The sequence below is a fragment of the Pelecanus crispus genome, chromosome 1 (genome assembly GCF_030463565.1).
Source record: "Pelecanus crispus isolate bPelCri1 chromosome 1, bPelCri1.pri, whole genome shotgun sequence".
Taxonomy (NCBI): Eukaryota; Metazoa; Chordata; class Aves; order Pelecaniformes; family Pelecanidae; genus Pelecanus; species Pelecanus crispus.
The window spans coordinates 83,318,163-83,337,079 of NC_134643.1; the positions used below are offsets into that span (position 1 = coordinate 83,318,163).

Below are 18,917 nucleotides of genomic sequence, written 5' to 3' on the forward strand. Positions count from 1 at the left end.
CAAATTTTTGAACAGAAATTTTTAATACACAGAAAATGAAGGCACAGGCACACATAACAGCAAGTTAATGAAAGTGCTTCAGAATAGTCAGGTATTGTGGTCAGTGCTAGAAGTGAGATGCCACATGGGATAGAACAATATGTATCTTACAAATTATGAATATTAAAAACAAAACCAAACAAAAAAACCCAAAGAAAACCCCGAAACAAACCAGACATCTGACAGTAAAATTTATCTCATTGTGAGATTACTGACAAATTTAGATCATAGTTCTACCTTCTTTATTAAGTGCTAGCAATCTTTTATGACAAATGAGGCACGGAAAAGGTCTACAGGCTATGCATACTTTGATTTTTCGCAGGAAAAGAGCAGCAATTTTATATATATAAAAAATTTAAGTTCACTAAATATATGTCATACTTATGGAGAAATACGGTTTCGTCACTGAGACTTCGTAACTAAGTAATTGTCTGGGCTGGATGCTGGATGCAGCTAGCAGAGGCAGGTATCACTGGCAATATTCTGCTGTTCCATACTTCAGTATGTGGAACAGAGTGTCTTTCAGCTTTCCCTGTTTTCCAATGTTTGAATAGAAGTAGTCTGTTCAAACATCAAAGTAGGTTTTTCTTCTGTACATAGGGAAGACATAGAGACTGAGTAACTTTAAAAAGCACAGACTGTAAAAGGCACCATAAAAAGACGGAGTAAGTAAGCATCTGTTATTTAGAATTATTTATTATATAGGACTAGGATATTCTAAGGAATTTCCACATTAAGGTTGCTATACCATGAGCATGATAATGTAAAAGGAATGACCTGTTTTCACTGAAAGACCTGGAAATGATGATGTATCAGAAACTTCTCTCACTATTCAAAGTAGATGGTGTTAAAAAGGTAGACTGTTTGAGGTTGATTTTTATATTTTTTTAAAAACAGTCAGTGATGTCTGTATTAAGGTAAAATAAAATTTTAAATACCTGCAGCAAATCACTTCTCATTTATGAGAAATCATTTTCCCTCTATTTATTTATTTTGCACTTTTCTTTCCCTGCCTTGATGGTCTCCTTCCTTACTGTCTTCTAAACAGTGTGAAACAGGTATTCTTGAATGGTGAGGGATTAAAGTATACGTGAAGTAAGGCTCAGCTCACACATTTCCATCTCTAAATTATGACTTGACAATATTCCTCTTTTTCTCTATGTCTTCCTGAGAAAACAGTATTAATCAAAGAGATACAACTGGACATTCTGTATAGTGTTTTCATGCTTGGATGTAGTTAAGGGGGATATATTTTACTGTGGTCCTTAATTTTGTTAGTCTGCATATTTTCCATTTTTCTTCACGTAAGGGCAGAATAAAGAAAGACAAGGAATAGAAGTCTTTAATTCTGCAGTTCCGTTGTATGCATATTCCTTTCCTGGGCTGGACTTCTTTTCTTCTACTCAGTAAACCCTTAAAGATGTGTGGCCTGCAGTTTTCCTTTGTATAGAGTATACGATGCTGAAATTTTTTCCTTAGTTTAAGAAGCCAAAGGAGCTGCTAGTGTAACTGCTGAGACAGAACACAGCTTGGTGTCACACAAAAAGGAAAGAACTCAGTTAAATGCTTCCTCCGCACTTTTGCATATTGATATTTTTCGTGATGATTTTATGTGAAGCTTTGAAAGAAATCTCGCATTTGTAGATGCAAAAACATTTAAGATAAGTAGAGTTAGCCCCATATCCTTAGTTCTTTTTCCGCTGTACTTTATCATGATGTTGGCTGTCATGTGTATGACAAAGAGTAGTTAAAAATCTGTTGGCTGGTGCATGAAATCTTGTGGCCTTGTTTTTGAGACACGCTCAGAAAAGTACTGGTTTAGCTTCAATTTGAAAACAATTTGCTGAAAGGTCAGTCAGAATAAAAGTTCCATTTGCTAGAACTCAGTTTTTTGAAGTGTATGATGCTTCTAAGAACAGCTTGTGGACAAGCAGAAGACTGGTGTGACAATAGTAACGAGCTGCTGGAATGTGATAGATACCTTACCTCCTCCAGTATTTGGATAATGCATTTTGATGCATAGCCTTCTGTGAAGGGTACCAGTAAGATCCCTGACACTTCCTGAAATGTCAAATGTAAAAAATACTTGTCTTGTATAGCAAGTGATTGTTTGTTTGCCAGAGAAAATGTTTATTTAATTCAGCAACTTAGTTCCACAGTCAGGAAGTGTAATTTTCTATTATTTCAAATCTTGGTTTTGTATCTACTCACAATGTGCAGCATGTTTATATAATAATGCTTATTCTATGAACTTTGATTATTTATTTTTTCCTCTCTTGTAAACAAAAGAGGTTCTATGTTTTTCCCATATAATAGTAGTAATTTTGAAATCTATTTAATGCCTGATCTTGAAGGGAGCATATACAAACTAGATTCTTAGAGAATTTTGAATATTTGCATTTTTAGGAGACATTAGCCTATTTTTGCAGTAAGACTAGTAAGTACTTGAATAATCCTGAAGATTGGCAGACTGAAAAAATGAAGAATGCAATGGATATAACATTTCTGGTTCATTAATTCCAACTGTGATAGTTTTGGAAATTCTTGACAGTGTTTATCATGTCCCCTTCTTTGGGCATTTCCTCTCAGTTCTCAAAAATCTTGCAGTTTGCTGCTGTGGGAATAATTGTTTATTCATTCCCTCCAAAACAAAGTGCTTCCTATCAGTTATTCTTGTTAGTTTTTTCTAATTCACTTTGCACCTAACATCTCATCCTTAAATATAGTTCATCTAGACATGTCTTTTCAGGTCTGCTGCTCTTCTGCCAAAAGTGAAGTTAGACTTTCTCAGAACTTCTTTATTCTCTGGTAGTTCCTGATTATGTAAAGGGGGAAAATGTATTTATTGGAATCCTGCTGTCAATTTGGGTCATTTATACCTCCATGATTCCTGCGTATATAGAGAGAATTAGAGCGAAAAGATCAAGAATCAGCTATTCCTGTGCTGGGAAGGGTTTTTTTTTGTTTGGTTGGTTGTGGGGTTTTTTTCCGTGTTTTGGTTTTGTATGTGTTGACTTTCTATCCAGTATTGCTTAGTATTTACTTCCAAAGTAAAAGTTACATTGCTAAGATCCAAAGGCATATCTGTTTTTTTAAAAAATGTAAATCCTTACCAGTGTCTTCTAACTTCATTTGGATCTGTCCACTATTACAAGCTAGTTAAAGGATGATTTTGCAGTTCCTTAGCACTGTTAATTCAGCCAGGATACTTTCAGAGTCTCAACCAGAAGTCTGACTTGGAAATTGCATTTGCTTCCTTGGATTTGTCAAGTTCCACTTGAAAGTAGCTCTCTAGTGTGATTTTTGCTTTCTGTCTTTTGCTTATATAACAAGTTTCCTTAAAATCTTTATTACTTGTTATGAATTTATATCATCAACTCTTGTCAATACTGAACAACTAAGTAATATAATATGATTTTTCTCCTCAGTTATTTTTCTGTCAACTATTGTTGAAAAATTATGGTTTTCCTCCATTTTGCTATCTTCCATTACTGACCATTTTGCTGTTTATATTGCTCATATTTTAGGAGTTCTTTTCCTTTTATTTTTTCCTGATAGATGGAGCAGTTCTGTGAGAACTCATACAGGCTGTGAAATGAATTAGATCACAAAAAGAGAAGGGCCAATTAATACTTTTTTTTCTTCATACTTTTTACTGAAGTTCCGTATTTCTGTATCCTTAGGACCTTGAAGTTTGTGGGTTTTTTAGTAGTCTCTATTGCTATGTATGCTTTCTGGGAAAAGTATTTTCATTATTAGATGACTTTGTATAGTTTCTTACTTTATTTATAAAAACAGTAAAGCGCACATGTAGCAAAATGTTTTAAGCTTAATTTCAGCCTCTGATGTGCCTCAAATTATACAGTTTACATAGTGTCTGTATACTGCTGAGTGGAACCCTGAGTACAAGTATAGGCTTAGTTATTTTATTACTGCTATTATAATTTTTCTTTATATTTTCATTGTTTTAACTTTTCTGGTTTAATAATGTTTTGCTGATTCCTGAGCTTTCTCTTAGAAAAGTTTTGCTGCTTTGTTAGCCACTTGGACCTCAAACTAGCAAAAAGATACAGTTCAACCATGCAGTAATAAGTTATAATTTGAGGAAGTGGAAATATGTAACAGATGTTGGAATTCTTCAGACAGATTTTCCACCTTGCGCTGCCAAACACTCAGATGCCACAGATAGTGAGGACACTGTAGGAAACCAGTTATGATTACCAGACCTTGTCATTTGACTTGGGCATAGTTTAGCAGTGGTGAAGAAAAGGTGCAGTAGAAAAGAATATGGTGCTAAATATAGCTAGCCTTTCTACAGGAGCAGAAAACTGTTATTAGTGTTTTAATAAGATTGCCTTTTTCTGCAGGATAGTATTTTGAACCGAATGTAGAAATGGACATATTTTGATAACATTACAAAGTCATGATGCTATAACTGTGTATTTTTGTTATGTCATCTCCTTCTCACATAGAGATTTTTCCCACAACCTGTGTTATTTCTTCCTACTGTTAGATTCCTTTATGAGAGACAGAAATAAAAGTAGAACTTTGTGGGTTAAGAAGGTTTCTTGTTAAAATAGGTGAACAAATTTGAATTGGTGAATTCTTGAAAAGCCCAGTCCAGTGGTTTATTATTCCTGCTGATGAATGAAGTACTGAAACATTTGCTAAATGTTTCTGAAGATACTTTTTCCCAAGTCTCAAGGGACAGGGATTGTTCTATGTCCATATGTAATGAAAGTAGGAAAAAAAAATTATACCGGAGATGAGAGATAAAGTCTTATTATGCCTGTGTTTTTTCTGTTAAACTACTAACTACAATGCAGTTTCATTAGGTTAAAAAATTCAGTAGATTTTTATTACAAGAAAAACTGGTCATTCACTGAGGGTGAATTACACATACATACGTCTTAATATACTGTTCTTCAGAATGATGCCATTAAAAGAAGGTTCCAAGTGTCATTTCATTAGTGTGTGAAATTTGTTTCCTCAGACAAAAGATCTGTGGAAGTCTGAAATATTGTTATTTTGTTGCAGCGCTACTACAAATAATGCAAGCTTTTTTTTCTGTTTAGTATTAGGATGTTCATATTAACTTTGGTTGTTCTGTGATGTTGTTTGCTGTTTTGTTTTTGAATGATTATCTGACTACTTTTACATAAGCTATGAACAGCAGCTAACAAAATGGATATATCCATACTGAATTTGGTGATCTGTGCATGATGATTTACTCAATTTTTTGAAGGAACCAGTCTGCAGAAACATAAATTGGATGCCTATTAGTTATAGCAAAAGAATTGCATCCTCATTTGTGGATGAAATCCTGTACTCATTTCCTTTTAAATGAAACAGTACAGGGCCCAGAAGGAAACTATCTATGTTTTTTAAAAGTATTTAGTTCATGCAAGACACCCTATTTTCAATTTTTCTTTAAATTTGCAGTTTAGGATTAATGGGAATATGCAAGAAATTATAACTGTACTGAATTAGTTATTAATAGCTTTAATACAGTGTTTTAGCTGTAAAATAGCTCATATCCTGTATTATTTCATTCACTCCATGAATTAATATATACTATGTAATCCTTCAGAAGATGCTTACCTGAAAGAAAAATGTCATGATTCCTCAGAAATAAATTTAATATATTAAAATAACAAAAAAAAGACTGACTAGTTGCTATTGTGATTAAATCTGTTTACAATGTCTTCTGTGACTCACATTCCAGGAAAAAAAGAAAGAATTTTTTTTTTTTTTTTTTTACTACTTTTTTACAGGAATCAAGAAAAACCACAGGACCTCTGTATTTATATTTGAATCTACATCAAACGATTTTCATTTGGAACCATTGCCTAGAGAATTTCTTGCAGGGAAGAAAACATTATAACCTATTTTTGAATGCCTTTTGTTTTAAGTTGATTTTCAGAAGACTGGTCTTGACCCTCTCTTGCTACTTACCAGAGAGTAGGGTAGAAATACTAGTATTTCCACTTTGGAATACCACTTTTCTAAAAAGTTTGGGTTTTTTTTTTCTTTTATTAGAAAACACTTTCTTGTGTCTCATTTGGCCATCATGTCCTACTACAATTTGCTTTTCAGAATTTTTACACATCAGAATTTTGCATTCTTAACCCTACACTCCCTGTCTAAGGAAGAAAAGGAAGCAAATTATAGCTTTGTCAGAAAGAAGACTAGGTAAGGGTGCTGGGCTGTGGAAATTAGTTTAGGCAAAGTGATGCATTAAAGAGCTATGCTATTTGTGGTACCTCAGCTAAAGGTTTTTAGATCTGGCTGAGTATCTCTGCATAATGTTGTGCTGTCTGCTGTGCCTTATAGATAACATGCACAGTGTGAATGTGAAGCCTAGCAAACTTACACTGGCTGAAAACTTTCCTGTTGCACTAAAGTGGAGTTTTATTTTGGCCTCACGCTGGTTCATCCACTATATTTCCAGTTCAGGACTTCTTTTTTTTTTTTTTTTTAAATAAAACATTATCTGTAGTCATAAGTTCTCATCAATTTCCATTTTTGCACTTTAGTCCACAGAGTCAGTAAGGTGTATTTGTTTAATAACAGCTGGATAATTGGATTCAAAGCCCCAGCATGTTTAGAATTTTCTTACCTGTCTTCTGGTTCTTGGATTGTTGATTAATAAAGGAAAAACCTCACTTCAACTTCCATTGAGAAACTTCATGGATACTGTCTTATAGTCTACACTGGTTAGGTGCTTTTTTCCAAACATAAGGCTCCATAAGTAGGTCTCCATCACAACTTTAACAGGAAAACTGGAATAAATTTGATTAATTTTCATAGGACTGTTAGGTCTGATGAACTCATTAGCTTACTTAAAGGAGTCTGATCACTCTTTCTTGAAGGCCTTTATTAGGTTTACTTGTTGAAGCATGGGCAATATCCTCTTGATGGGTACAATTACCACGAGACCTCCAACTTTGACGTCCAGATAAGCCTAAGAGAAAGTGGCCTCTACAATGCTTGGGAATCAAAATTCAGGGTATAGTTAGCCCAGAGTGGTACCTTAAGTCTCAATGGTCTTCCTTTATTCCTTTAATACTGTCTAACAGAGAGAGGAACATGTTCATAATTTTTACTTGTGGAAACTGGAAATGCTGAATGAGTTTCATTCAACTCGCATCCTTTCTGTAGCTTTTATTCTGGTTGAGAAGGGGAGGGGGTTACGAGGTAAGTTTGCTTAGCTGTAGGCATTTATCTCTGCACATATGATCTTTAATGCAGCAATGGTCTGTATTGCTAATAGACCTTTACTGTAGTTGAACAAAAATCTACAAGCCAAGTAAATGAACCTAAAACATCCTGTTATTTCCTGTTAGCTAAAAATACAAGAGCACTTGAAAGCTCTCAAATGTATAGTGCTGAAGTGAAACTGTCACCTTTTATATGTTTATGTTTTAACCTTCAACTCCCTTTAATAACTTCATCTGAAAGACCAACTGAGGAAGCACTGAATATATATATATATTTCATTGTCGCCATTTAGTAGCAGAGTCCAAAGTCATTCTGCATACGTCTAGAAAATTTATGTGCCTAATGCTTCTATATAATAACTTCTACATAGACTGTATATGGATTATTTTAAAATCTGAAGTACAAAGCGAGTTGCCCTAATTTAAAGACTAGTTCCAGAAGGGTTACAATAGCTTGCTGTGCAGAGGCATTTAAACTAACAGCTTGGAATTCTATTCATACATTCATTAATCATTTCCTTTGCATTACTGCTTTTTTTCAGTCTGTCAGAATGCTGTCATTATACAGAAATAGCTAAGATTTCCTTGATCACTGTCAGAAGAGGGAATGCACAGAAACCTTTACTATCTGTAATTTCCCACATTTTCTGCTCAAGTGTTATGCATAACCTAGATACCTGAGTATGCCTTTGAAAGATCTGTGCTTCTGTAAAAAGGAACTCACATGACAAGGTGGTGCATTCTTTTCTGTAGAATGGATTAATAATACCACTGAGCTCGCTTTATATCATTTTAATAAGCACAGCTTTCAAGGATATTCCAAGGCTTCATATGAGGGCTAATACTACTGTGGGGCATAGTACTGTGAAAAAATAAAAGTTCTTGATGAGTAAGTAAATTGCTTATTAATTACATGCAGAGTGGAAGCTTCCATCCTTTTTGTTGTATCGATGCTAACTATGCAGTATGGGCTTTCTGGACTCAAGACCTGTTTCAGGGAGAAGCAGTTCACATTATTTTATTCTGATTTGTCTGTTCTTTTTACTTATTTATTTTAATTTATTTGCTTAAGTTACTTATTTTTCATATAATTTATGTAATTTAATAGCTGAAGGTATGTTTCTTTCTGAAAAAGAAAACTATTTGGCCAAATAGAAATTCTGAAGCCAAATAAACAGTTCTTCAAGGTATTTCTCTAGGACTAGTACAAGAGAATTTGCTTTACTGGGTTGTATGGACAGCTGTTGCAACATTTGTGATGATATATGAACTTTTGGAAGTTCAGATATGAAGGTAACCGTTTATGGAACGATTATTCCACATGAATAAACATTTACATTATAATAGGAAAGGACATGCCAAGCTATTCACAAGAGGCTTACAATCTTGAAATTATAAATTTTATGTTTCCATGAGAAATGGAGATTCAATGTAATGTAAAATAAGTTGCATTGAAATATGCCAGAAGGCATTAGCTTTTATTTTGAAAGTGCTCACAGTTACCTCTAGTATCTTGAAAAATAGGAACTACTATGTTTTTACACACAGATACAATTCTGAATACAATTCTTACTGAATCTCTGTGAATTCCATAAAACTCAAAATGTAATACCATATAGATTTTCTAATCTACCAAGGAAATAGGACGTCCTAAGCTCAATTAAAGTGATCATACTGCGAATGGCAGTCACAGCAGCCTTTATTTTAATGGTAATTGTTTACTCATTAAGTAACCTTTTTTGTAGTTGAAGTGGCAAGCAAAAGCAGTATATTGTATTTTAAAAGATTTTCCTTTACGCTTCCACAAGAAGCAAACTGATTTCTTTTACACTGCTGTTTATATTTCCATTTGTTTGGTATGCTGTATCTCCATGGAACTGATTGAATTTGACAGATACGTCCAGGTGTTGTTAAACTCCTTATTACTGTAACAACCAGCTGGAGTAACATTTTCTTGTTTTGTACTAAGTTGGTCTCTGGATTTAGTTGTGCACTCTTCTTTGCAGTGAAGGAGATACTTTTTTTGGTTTTTTGTGTTTTCCACTTCAGAGATCAGAACTTTTCAAGTTTCCATATGATAAAAAAGTTTTGGTTCCAATATCTGTATTTTTCAGGATTGTAGCTCTACCACAGGTTTGTGAAAAGTAAACTGTGTAGTGAGGTTAGGGTCATGTGGAAGGCTGTAGTCATGAAAGTATTTCATCTGCAGGGAGAATAGCCATTAGTTGTCTCCATTGGCCATGGATACATGTTCTATATTGTATTAATGCAAATGTCTGCATTATTTCAGGACTTCCAGGGTGGGCTTGAATGTTTTCTTATACGTGTATGTAAAATAAAATTTCTAAAACCTCCCTGAAGTTTAAAGGCTGAAAATTGTAGTCCCATGGGTATTGTTGTAAAATACATCTGGTAGCTGGCCCATTATGGCAACTTGAAATACGCATACAGAGTCTTCATATCTAACATAAAAATCTGATGGTCACAGTCAGAGTGGAATTAAATGCCTGCAAGTTTTATACTAGAAATTCTAATCTTGCTGAACATGTTGACTGCCATTCTGCTGTAGGTGTTTTAAAGATAGAGGTGATTTTCGTTAATGAGCACTGCTTAGAAAGTCTCTCGCTGATTCTTGACCGAAGCAAATAAAGTTTCAGTCTTTTAATTAACGTTAGTAAACTTTGATTTGTGGCATATGTCTGATAAAATATTTGCATATATCTGTCTTCTATTGTGTCATTCTTTCAAATAAAAGTCAAATAACAGATTTGTAGTCTGTGCAGTCAGTCAAGTGAAGAGTCATGGAGATCATTTAACTAATAAAATCCATTTATTGTTTCACCTTTGAGTTACTGGGAAAAAATAATTTCTGTAAGAGCCCTGATAGTTAAAGCTAATGTCTGAAAATACTGAGTCCACAAGAAAAGTTAGTTACACATCATTAAGTATAACCATGATGTGAATTTCACCACTCCTTCCACAGGTGTTTTCCATTAGAATATGTCTGCTCCATTCAGACCTATTTTAAGTAAATTCACAAGGAAATGCCTCTTTACATGTTTATCCTGGAAGGGCAGATAGGTGTTTTATTTTATAAAGCAGTCTAGAAGTTTTCTATTCTATTCTTCAAATGAAAAAATATTTTTCAGAACATATTATTGCAGTTTGGTAATGTATTTCTAGCAGCCATTAGAGACACTTATAATTAAAACATAATAAAATTCATGAAACAGAAATGACTGTTTCTTCGAAACTCTGGTGAGAGGGATATTTGCCTGCATAAATGTTTGTGTGAAAAATTTTATGTTAGTTATCTACACTTTTATTAATATAAAACTCTACTGTTACACTTTCCTTTTGGTGATCTTGTAAAATGTTATGTATTGATACTATACTTTAAGATTATATCATCTCTTAAATAACATGTAAAAAAGTGTACTGATTTGCTAGTGGTTGTCTCATGACAAATGCCAGACACAATAATTTCCAGTAATAATTGTTAGTTTTGGAAAACAGCTTAGTTCTTATAGACAAAACCCACATCTTTCAAATGCTTTACTTGGTTTAGTGAAAAATAGATAAATGGGTTGTGATTAAGAACAAGTGACAGATTATACATCCACATATAGACTACTTGGTCACTTTATGTCAGTGTTCATTTTCTCCCTCAAAAAATGTTTTGGATTGTAAGAAAATTAGAAGAAAGCAGCATTCTCTTTTGCTCTCATTTCCTGGCTTTCAAAGTTCATGGTATCACAAATGGTTGAAAAAAATACATTTGCCTTCTCCCCTCTGTACGTATAACTGAGAGGCAGTGCAAGCATAATTTAAAATCTGCAGCTGTTTAGATGAAATGTTTAAAGTGTGGTGTTGCTTAGATTCTCTTCATAGATTTTGTAAGTGTTGCCTTTATATAGTGATCTTCCTTTTTTTTTCAACTTCTTTCCTAATAGTCTTCAGATTGAGGGGAAATATTAGATAATCAGGAAGCTAAACATTTCTTATTATTGTAATTTTTTTTTGTGTCATGAAATCAGTTAAAGGAGTACTGTATATGTCATTAAACCTAAGTGTCTTGGATGAGTTCTTTTTGTCCATTTTATTAGCAGACTGTGGTTACAATAATAGGGGTGTTTTCTCCCAATAGCATCAGCGACTTCTGGACATTTTGGAAGCAGAGAAGGAAGTGTTATCAGAAAAGATAGAAGAAGCTTTGATGCAGCAGTCGCAAAAACACAAGGTATTGCTTTTATAAAAAAAAAAAAAAAAAAAAAGGGGTCTGATTGCACCATGGAGTTCATTGGGAATGATCCTGTCACAGTCATTGACAGGAAAAGGAAGCTTTCTCAAGGACTTTTACTGTTTGAAATTATTTTTAGCCACACCTCTACTGTGTATTGCATTTAATTTTTCATAACATTTACAGGAATTGCTTGACAAATGCTTGGATGAAGAAAGACAAAGAAGTAAGGAGGCTGTGGCAGCTGCTGCAAAGGTATCTCTTGTTAAGTAGTAGACATGCAATGTGGATTTCATGTGTGCCATTACAAATGCCAAGTTCAGCAACTCATTCTTACTTCATAACTCAATTTGTCAAACTATGTTCTCATCTGTGTTCAAAAGAAGTTAGTTCTATAAGTCATGAACGTACATGCTCTATCCTATACCTTAATACAGATAGTCCATGTAACTTACTTCTCTCTAAGATAGCCTCTGCATTACTTTATAATAAAAAGTCACAATATTGCAGTTCAGTTGTTGGTGTTACCTAAATATCTGGTTTCGTGGTGTTTCAGTTAACAACATAATACATCTTGATTTGAAGAGCTAGAAAGCAGGGTCAAATGATGATCTTAGTAAGACAGTTAGCATTGTGTGTTATTTAACTTTTGTTAAATGTCATTTTCAATGAGGACAACTATTTTATAAATCTTATAAAAATTTGGACATTTTAACAGGTTTTCAATTATTTAAGTTGATGTTTGACTAAAAATGAGTATTCACTCTTTTAAATATGCTTTCTTCAGTGTATTTCATTATTAAGTGCTTTGGGGTTAGGATAGTAATTTTGTAAATCTTCCATTTCTAATACTGATGTAGAATCCAGTACAAAATTTCAGTTGCATATAATGAACTGGGAAAACTAGTGATGTATGTTACCTAGCACAGTTGGTTAGGCAATATTATCATTTCCCGTTTATCTTCATATGTAGTATATGCACACTAGCTGAGCACCTCTCTGAACAACATTCAGTAACACAAAAAACAACTGTTATGTGATTGGTATCTAGGGGAAAATGTGTGTATAATAAAATATCTTAATTTAATAGGGCTTTTTTTAACTTTATTTAGCATTTATAAAACATAATAAAAATATAAAAGCAAGTCCCAATGAATTGGAAGAAACAGCTCTATTTATAAGTGTAGGTATTTGAGGAACCCAGTATTTTTTTGCCATTTATAACTTCACTTGACTAGTTCCATAATCACCACCAAAGGGCATTGGAATGACCTGTAAGCTTATTGAAACTGAGGGGTGTGTGGGTGTGGTTTGTCAGCCCACGTTTGTTTATTTTGAACTTCAGCCTGCCATTATTTATTTGTAGATATTATGCAATGATTGTCTTGCTGATAAATCTGTTTGTGTGGTTCAGCATGTGTAAAGCTGTCCTTATTACTTCAAATACACTGTGTGTCTTCTGATGATTTCATGTAATGGTTGAACATAAACATTGGGAAAAAAACAAAAGATGAAATGACTTCTTGTAGAATGTATAGCTAAGGAGCTTTGGGAGGGAAGATGCATTTGTTTTAAGTATGTGTTGGCTACTTTGCCACAGAAAGCACTCAGACTGGTTTTGGACTTTAGATACTTGTAGATAAAAGCAGGAATATCTCATATGTGGGAATATTAAGCAATGTAGAGAGGCCCATGATGTACCTACTTTTGCGGGGTTTCTGCTGCATGTTTTTTGCGTTGGCACTAAGCAAGCTAGCTATGATACATTGTGTTTTCAGTATGTGGGAATTTAAGATCCTTGCTTGTAACTTTCTTTTTCTTTCTGTAACTACAAAGTCATTGCCCAGTGGTAATACCTGCTTGGTAGCGCCTTAAGATAAATTTAAGCTCATACTTAAGAAGTGAAAATATTCAGGTCCCATATCTTGTCAGCTCATAAATCTCATTAGAAGAAGTAATATGTATTAGGCATCCATGTTGGGTATTTTGGTCATTTATGTGTGCTTCATTTGTTTCAAAGGCTGAAAAAGAAGTAGTGCGGGAGGCTGTTCTGAAAGCAGTAGAGGAGGAGAGGAGAAATATGGAGAAGATTCATGCAGAAGAAAGAAAAATGTGGAAAGCAGAATGTGACAAACATAAGATTGCCCAGGCTGTTTGGGAAGCCATGCAAGAGCAAAGAAAGCATAATCAAGTTAGTATATTTTACCCTTCCATGGATCTGCTTTGTGTATTTTATTTTTTCTTTTGAATGTCTTCCTAACGTTGTGGTAGATTTTTCTTGTGACATCTATTGTTCATCACTGCACCTAGTTGATATTTGCAATGCACAGGGATCTTGTTAGTTTATCTTCATCTAGACTATGTGTATGGAGAGAAGTTGGTTCATTCAGAACAAAATTCCTGCGACCTTTGCAGGTACATGTATTGAAATGAGATGAATCGTGCCCTGTAAGTGCCTGCTTTTGTCCACTGACTTCAAGAGGAGCCCAAGATGACTAGCTCAGATAGTGGCATTTATATTGTAGACAGTTTAGGTGACTTTTTTATGCCTATGGAAGAGAAGAGACATTACATTTGTTCCTTATTAAGATGGAATTTCATTGTTTCTCTTAGTAGAAAGGTATTTTTCTAAGACAAAAAATAGAATAGGTAGAAAATAAAGAGAGGGTTACAAAAATTGGAAACGTAAACCTGTAATGAACCAGAAATGTTTCTGGGGTTACTTTTTAGAGAGGTGCTTCTATAAGGATAATTGTTTGCTACTTAACGCAAATTGAGAGACATTCCCAACATTGCTTTTAACAACTGCAGGAATTACAAATTAAACATATTATAATAGCAGTTAAATTACTCTTCCAAAAGTTGAATGCTGAAAATACTTGGGGGAACAGTGTGTAAATTCATTGATTTCTTGGTGGCATTCTTGAATGTTATAGTCTGAAGAATTTTAAACAAGGTATATTTCATTTGGGTGTTGGAATTTGATAGTACTATATTTTTTTATGACCTGAATAACAAAACAAAAAAAAGACTTTTAGAGTTTAAAGTAAAATAGCATATCACAGAAGTTTAGAAATCAGCTGTTTGGAAACAGACCCCATTTCCCTTTCCAGTGTTAAACAGAATTATTAACCTCATACTGAATCAACTACACAGAAAGTTGTTTTTGATGCTAAACCATTATTATGCTCTGTGTTGCTTACATTTCTAGTGTGAATAGAATGATTTTACTTTGTATATAGCTTGTTTACTTCTTTTGAATGTAAAGTTACCAAGTGGTAAGGTGTCAGTTTTCAAGACTGTAATTTTATTATACTGATAACCCTTCAGGCACTCAAACTCTTGTTTACATCAAAAAGATAAACAGCTGGCTTCAAAGCTAAATTCAAGCTAAGAACAGTTGCTTGGGGTTTAGTTAGATATAAATAATTTAGACTGTCCAGAATAAGAATTGGTACTAGTGGTGTAGAGGATCTGTTGATAGAAGGGAGAGCAATAAAGTAGTTCTTTACTACAATAAAGAAAAAGACAGCAACTTTATAGCTTGTGGAACATGAAGAGATTGATAGGAGGATGACTATGGTAATGAAGTTTGAGGAGACTTTTGATGAATCCTGAAGATTTTGGTGAAGGATGCATGAGGTCAGCCAGGGTTCTGTATTTATGGCTTTGGGGAGCATGTAAAATGTCCCAGGGGTGGGAGAGTGGCGGATTAAGTTGACATAGTAACTCAGGGTAGGTTTGCCTTCCCAGTGGAGTGTTCTGCCAGAGTTTCTTCTTGTTGTTAATATTGCCTTTGAACTTGTCACAGGACAGGATGATATTAGAAGTATTGTCTATTATTTCAGACAGTCTTTATATTTAAGAGACTAACTGAGATGTCAGTGCTTTTCTGAGGAAGAAATTCAGGCCTTTCAAAAGGATAGTTTTTCACCTCGAGCTGCTAGTTGATCAAGCAGTTGATACTGTTGGAGTATCTAGTGGTGTACTTGTGACAGTGAGTAGCACTGAGGTACTGTAGAGTGTTGTGATTAATTTTCCTCTAAATATCTTGCTCTTGATGTAGTCATGTGTGTAGTCATTAGTTAATTCCATCTTTTTTAATACTGAATAGCTCTGACAACTTTGATAGTAACAGGAATAATTTATCTTATTCAGTTATAATATATGATGATTTCTTCTTTGAGTTAAGTTCATTTTTCAAATACCTAATCTATTTTTAGTTAAGGAAAATGCAGATTTTTCTTGTGTTTTCCAAAATTCTCTCTCATAAATGTACAGCATACTTAAAGTTACACTCTGTTCTCTGATTAACGAATACAAACTCTTTGGGGAGGATGGACTTTTAGGTAGAAATTTGTTTTTTGCAGGAATTTTCACTTGTTACCTCTGCCAAGAATTTGCCTGCCTCCTTTAGGCCATTGCTATTATAAACATATGACAACTACTAAAATTCTCTGACAACAAAAGAAGTCCTGCAGAACTAATGTGCCGACTGATAGCTTCTATACAGTGTTGGATGTGGCTTTGGTTTAGCAATGAAGAACACTTGGGACTACAGGCAGTTTGTGTGCAGACATTAATTTTTCTGGGTAGAGCCTTCCACTCAGAATTGTTTCTTATTTATATTTTTTTAATATAAGATTTCTCTTTCAAGAGATATGACTGCACTATTGACTTTCTTGGAATTATTGTTTAGACAACATAATTTGTCAAGTCAACTCTGTAATGGTCAAAAGTAAAACATACAGTCTAACATTTTAGACTATGAGATGTAAAATTGTGGGTGTGTAACACTTGCCTCATTTAATTCTTTATGCTGTGCTGTATAATTCTTTATGCTTCCTTCTTCAAAATTGTCACCTGATACTATTATTATGTTTAGTACCAAGTAAAGAAACAACTAAGTGTAGTTGAATGTAAGTGAACATGCAAACTAATCTTTTGGTATCAGACATATAAAAAGAGCTTTAAGAGCAGTACTGTTACTTCAAGAAAGAGAACTGTCTTTCTAACTAACTCATGATTTTGGAACCTAATACTAGGAAAGAAAAGTCTGACTTGTTTTTAACAAAATCTCTCTTCTCTTAGTTTATCTTCTTCAATTTATCAGCAGATGAAATAATCTGTGTGTGAGAAAGAAAAGATATGTTTATATTTACTTCTCTGTCTTTTTCTTTTTTAGTCCCGCATCACATTAGTAATGGTCATAGAAACCTAGATTAAAATTTAATTTTATTCTGCTGTAAGTTAATTTGAAGAGATTTGCTTTACTGATTTGAACTAAAACAAAGAAAATAAGCATAGTATTAAAGAGAAGGAATTTTCCTTCACTAATACTGTAAGTCTGCAAAATTAAAAGAGAAAGATTAGAAAGGGTCAGTGTAGTCTTCTGCAAAGAGGTGAGGCAGAATGGCTTCCAGTCGTGTCACACATAAGTAACACTGGGAATAATTAATGGAAAAATTAGAAGACATCCAAAATTTTATAATTTTCTTTGAGATAGAAACCCACTTTACAATTTGTGTGGTTTAAATATATTTTGGTCTGTGTCAGAGTTGAATAAGAACAAAACAGAAGAAATGGAGACCCCAGATCTGACGGCCAAACAGGACCTCAAGAGAATTGTGAATTTGGTAGTAGAAGCTGGGGTGCAGTGTCAGCAGCCACTGAGAATCATAACCAAGAACCTACAACCCTGGCCTTAAGAAAAAGAATTTCTGTCAAATGGCTGTAAATTAAGAACAGAGAAGATGCATGTCAATGTAAAACACTGAGAAGTAAAACTAGATGAACCATTAGGGAAAAGCACACTGTCATATGTATGGGGCAAGAGTTGATAAACTAGATGAGAAAGACATATTTCAAAAACTGCAGCACCATTGCGTATCTGTAAAACATTTAAATGATGAAGATGAGGGAAAATAAATTTCTGTGTCGTAATGGTATGAATTTGTTGGCTTCTCCTTTGCCTTCTAGACCAGAAAATATGTTTAGGAGTTTTGATTCTTTGTTTTAAAGGAGGAGTTTACTATCCACTAATTTTCTTTATAAAATAAAAGGTGTTATTTTTTTCACCAGTTTTTGAACACATGCACTAGAAGAACAATGCAGAACTTGGTTATATATGAGAAAGTAATTGGAAAAAACTTTAAAGTATGCTAGTTAACATTTCTTTGGTCAGGCAATTTCAGCATAGCAACAATAAAGCTTTGAAGATCACAGTTCTGCTGAATCGGGTGGTAAGATTTCCCTTCATCTTCTAAATAATTTGTTTAAAAGAAAAAAAGATTAATGTTTACCGTGCAGGGATGATACAAGTATTTTTTTAGACCTTTTTTGTTGTTGTTGTTGCAGAATGGCCAGGAAGGAGGGTCATACTGGATGCAAATCTGGAAGCTTCGTGCATATTGCTTCTACTTGTTAGATACTTATGCTTGACAAAACTTCTTCCTAAAAAAGTGTTTGTCCTCAGTCAGATAGATGTTGAGTCTGCAGATAAGGAGATGCTACTTCCACATAAGATTTATTTTATTAATTGAACATTGCCAGGGGAAAATCTGGGGACTTGGGGACAGTTTAATAAATACCTCATGATTAATATAAAATATTTTGTTACCAAATATGAAACAGCAGAGTGAAGATAAACTTAGGGTGCAAGTAGGAACTAAGACATACTGACTGTTCCAGTGACTTGGGGTCTTTACTTAGAGACATGGGATTTTTAATTAAATTGAAGATAATATTCTTTGAAGCCTTATAACTCCAAAGGGAAAAATGAGATGTATTATATCACCAATGAAATGGTAAAAGTTATTCTGGAGTACTGTCTCAAGAGGACTTTACTTTTGGTTGAGATGAGCAGCATCTTCAGGTTTTATACATGTGTTATCCAGGTGGTTAGTGCTTTTATAAGAGAGAGACCTCTTTTTTTTTTCCTTTTTTTATAATTCAGAAGAGTTTTCTTAGTTTTGGGGTGGCTTGCATTTTAAATCAGGGAGAATAAGCTCTCCTTCTTGAAAGGAGCCATCTTTTGATTAAAGATAATGTTCATTTGCACAGTAACCTCCTGATCCTTTCACAACACATTGAAAAGTCATTATAGATGAGGAACTCATATATTCAGCAGGCTGCATGTAGCCTGGCATGTCTCCAGTATTTTTTTTTCTCTATTTTTTATACATTGTATGGCATTTTTTACAGTGGCAACTTCCCTGCAAGGAGAGTTTAGTATGTCTGGTAGTTGTCAGTGTTGAGAGGAATGCTTGGTGAAATTCTTCCAACTAGAATGTTTTTTCTAGAACACTTATTTGAATAAAGAAGCAGTTGCCCTCTAGAAAAGGAGAAACTATAACAGGTAATTTGGCTGAAGCAGAAGCTTTTTCCCCAGAATTCAAAATTGCAGTGAAGCTCCTGGG

General features: G+C 34.0%; 1 protein-coding gene across 1 annotated transcript in view; it reads left to right on the forward strand.

The window, feature by feature from the left end:
- The window catches only part of CCDC91 (coiled-coil domain containing 91), a 133,314-nt gene that overhangs the window by 68,061 nt on the left and 46,336 nt on the right, over positions 1-18,917 (forward strand). The window contains exons 8-10 of the mRNA XM_075707682.1: positions 11,407-11,499; positions 11,686-11,754; positions 13,520-13,690. Coding sequence (XP_075563797.1) covers positions 11,407-11,499; positions 11,686-11,754; positions 13,520-13,690 — 333 coding nt within the window. The remainder of the gene's footprint in view (positions 1-11,406; positions 11,500-11,685; positions 11,755-13,519; positions 13,691-18,917) is intronic.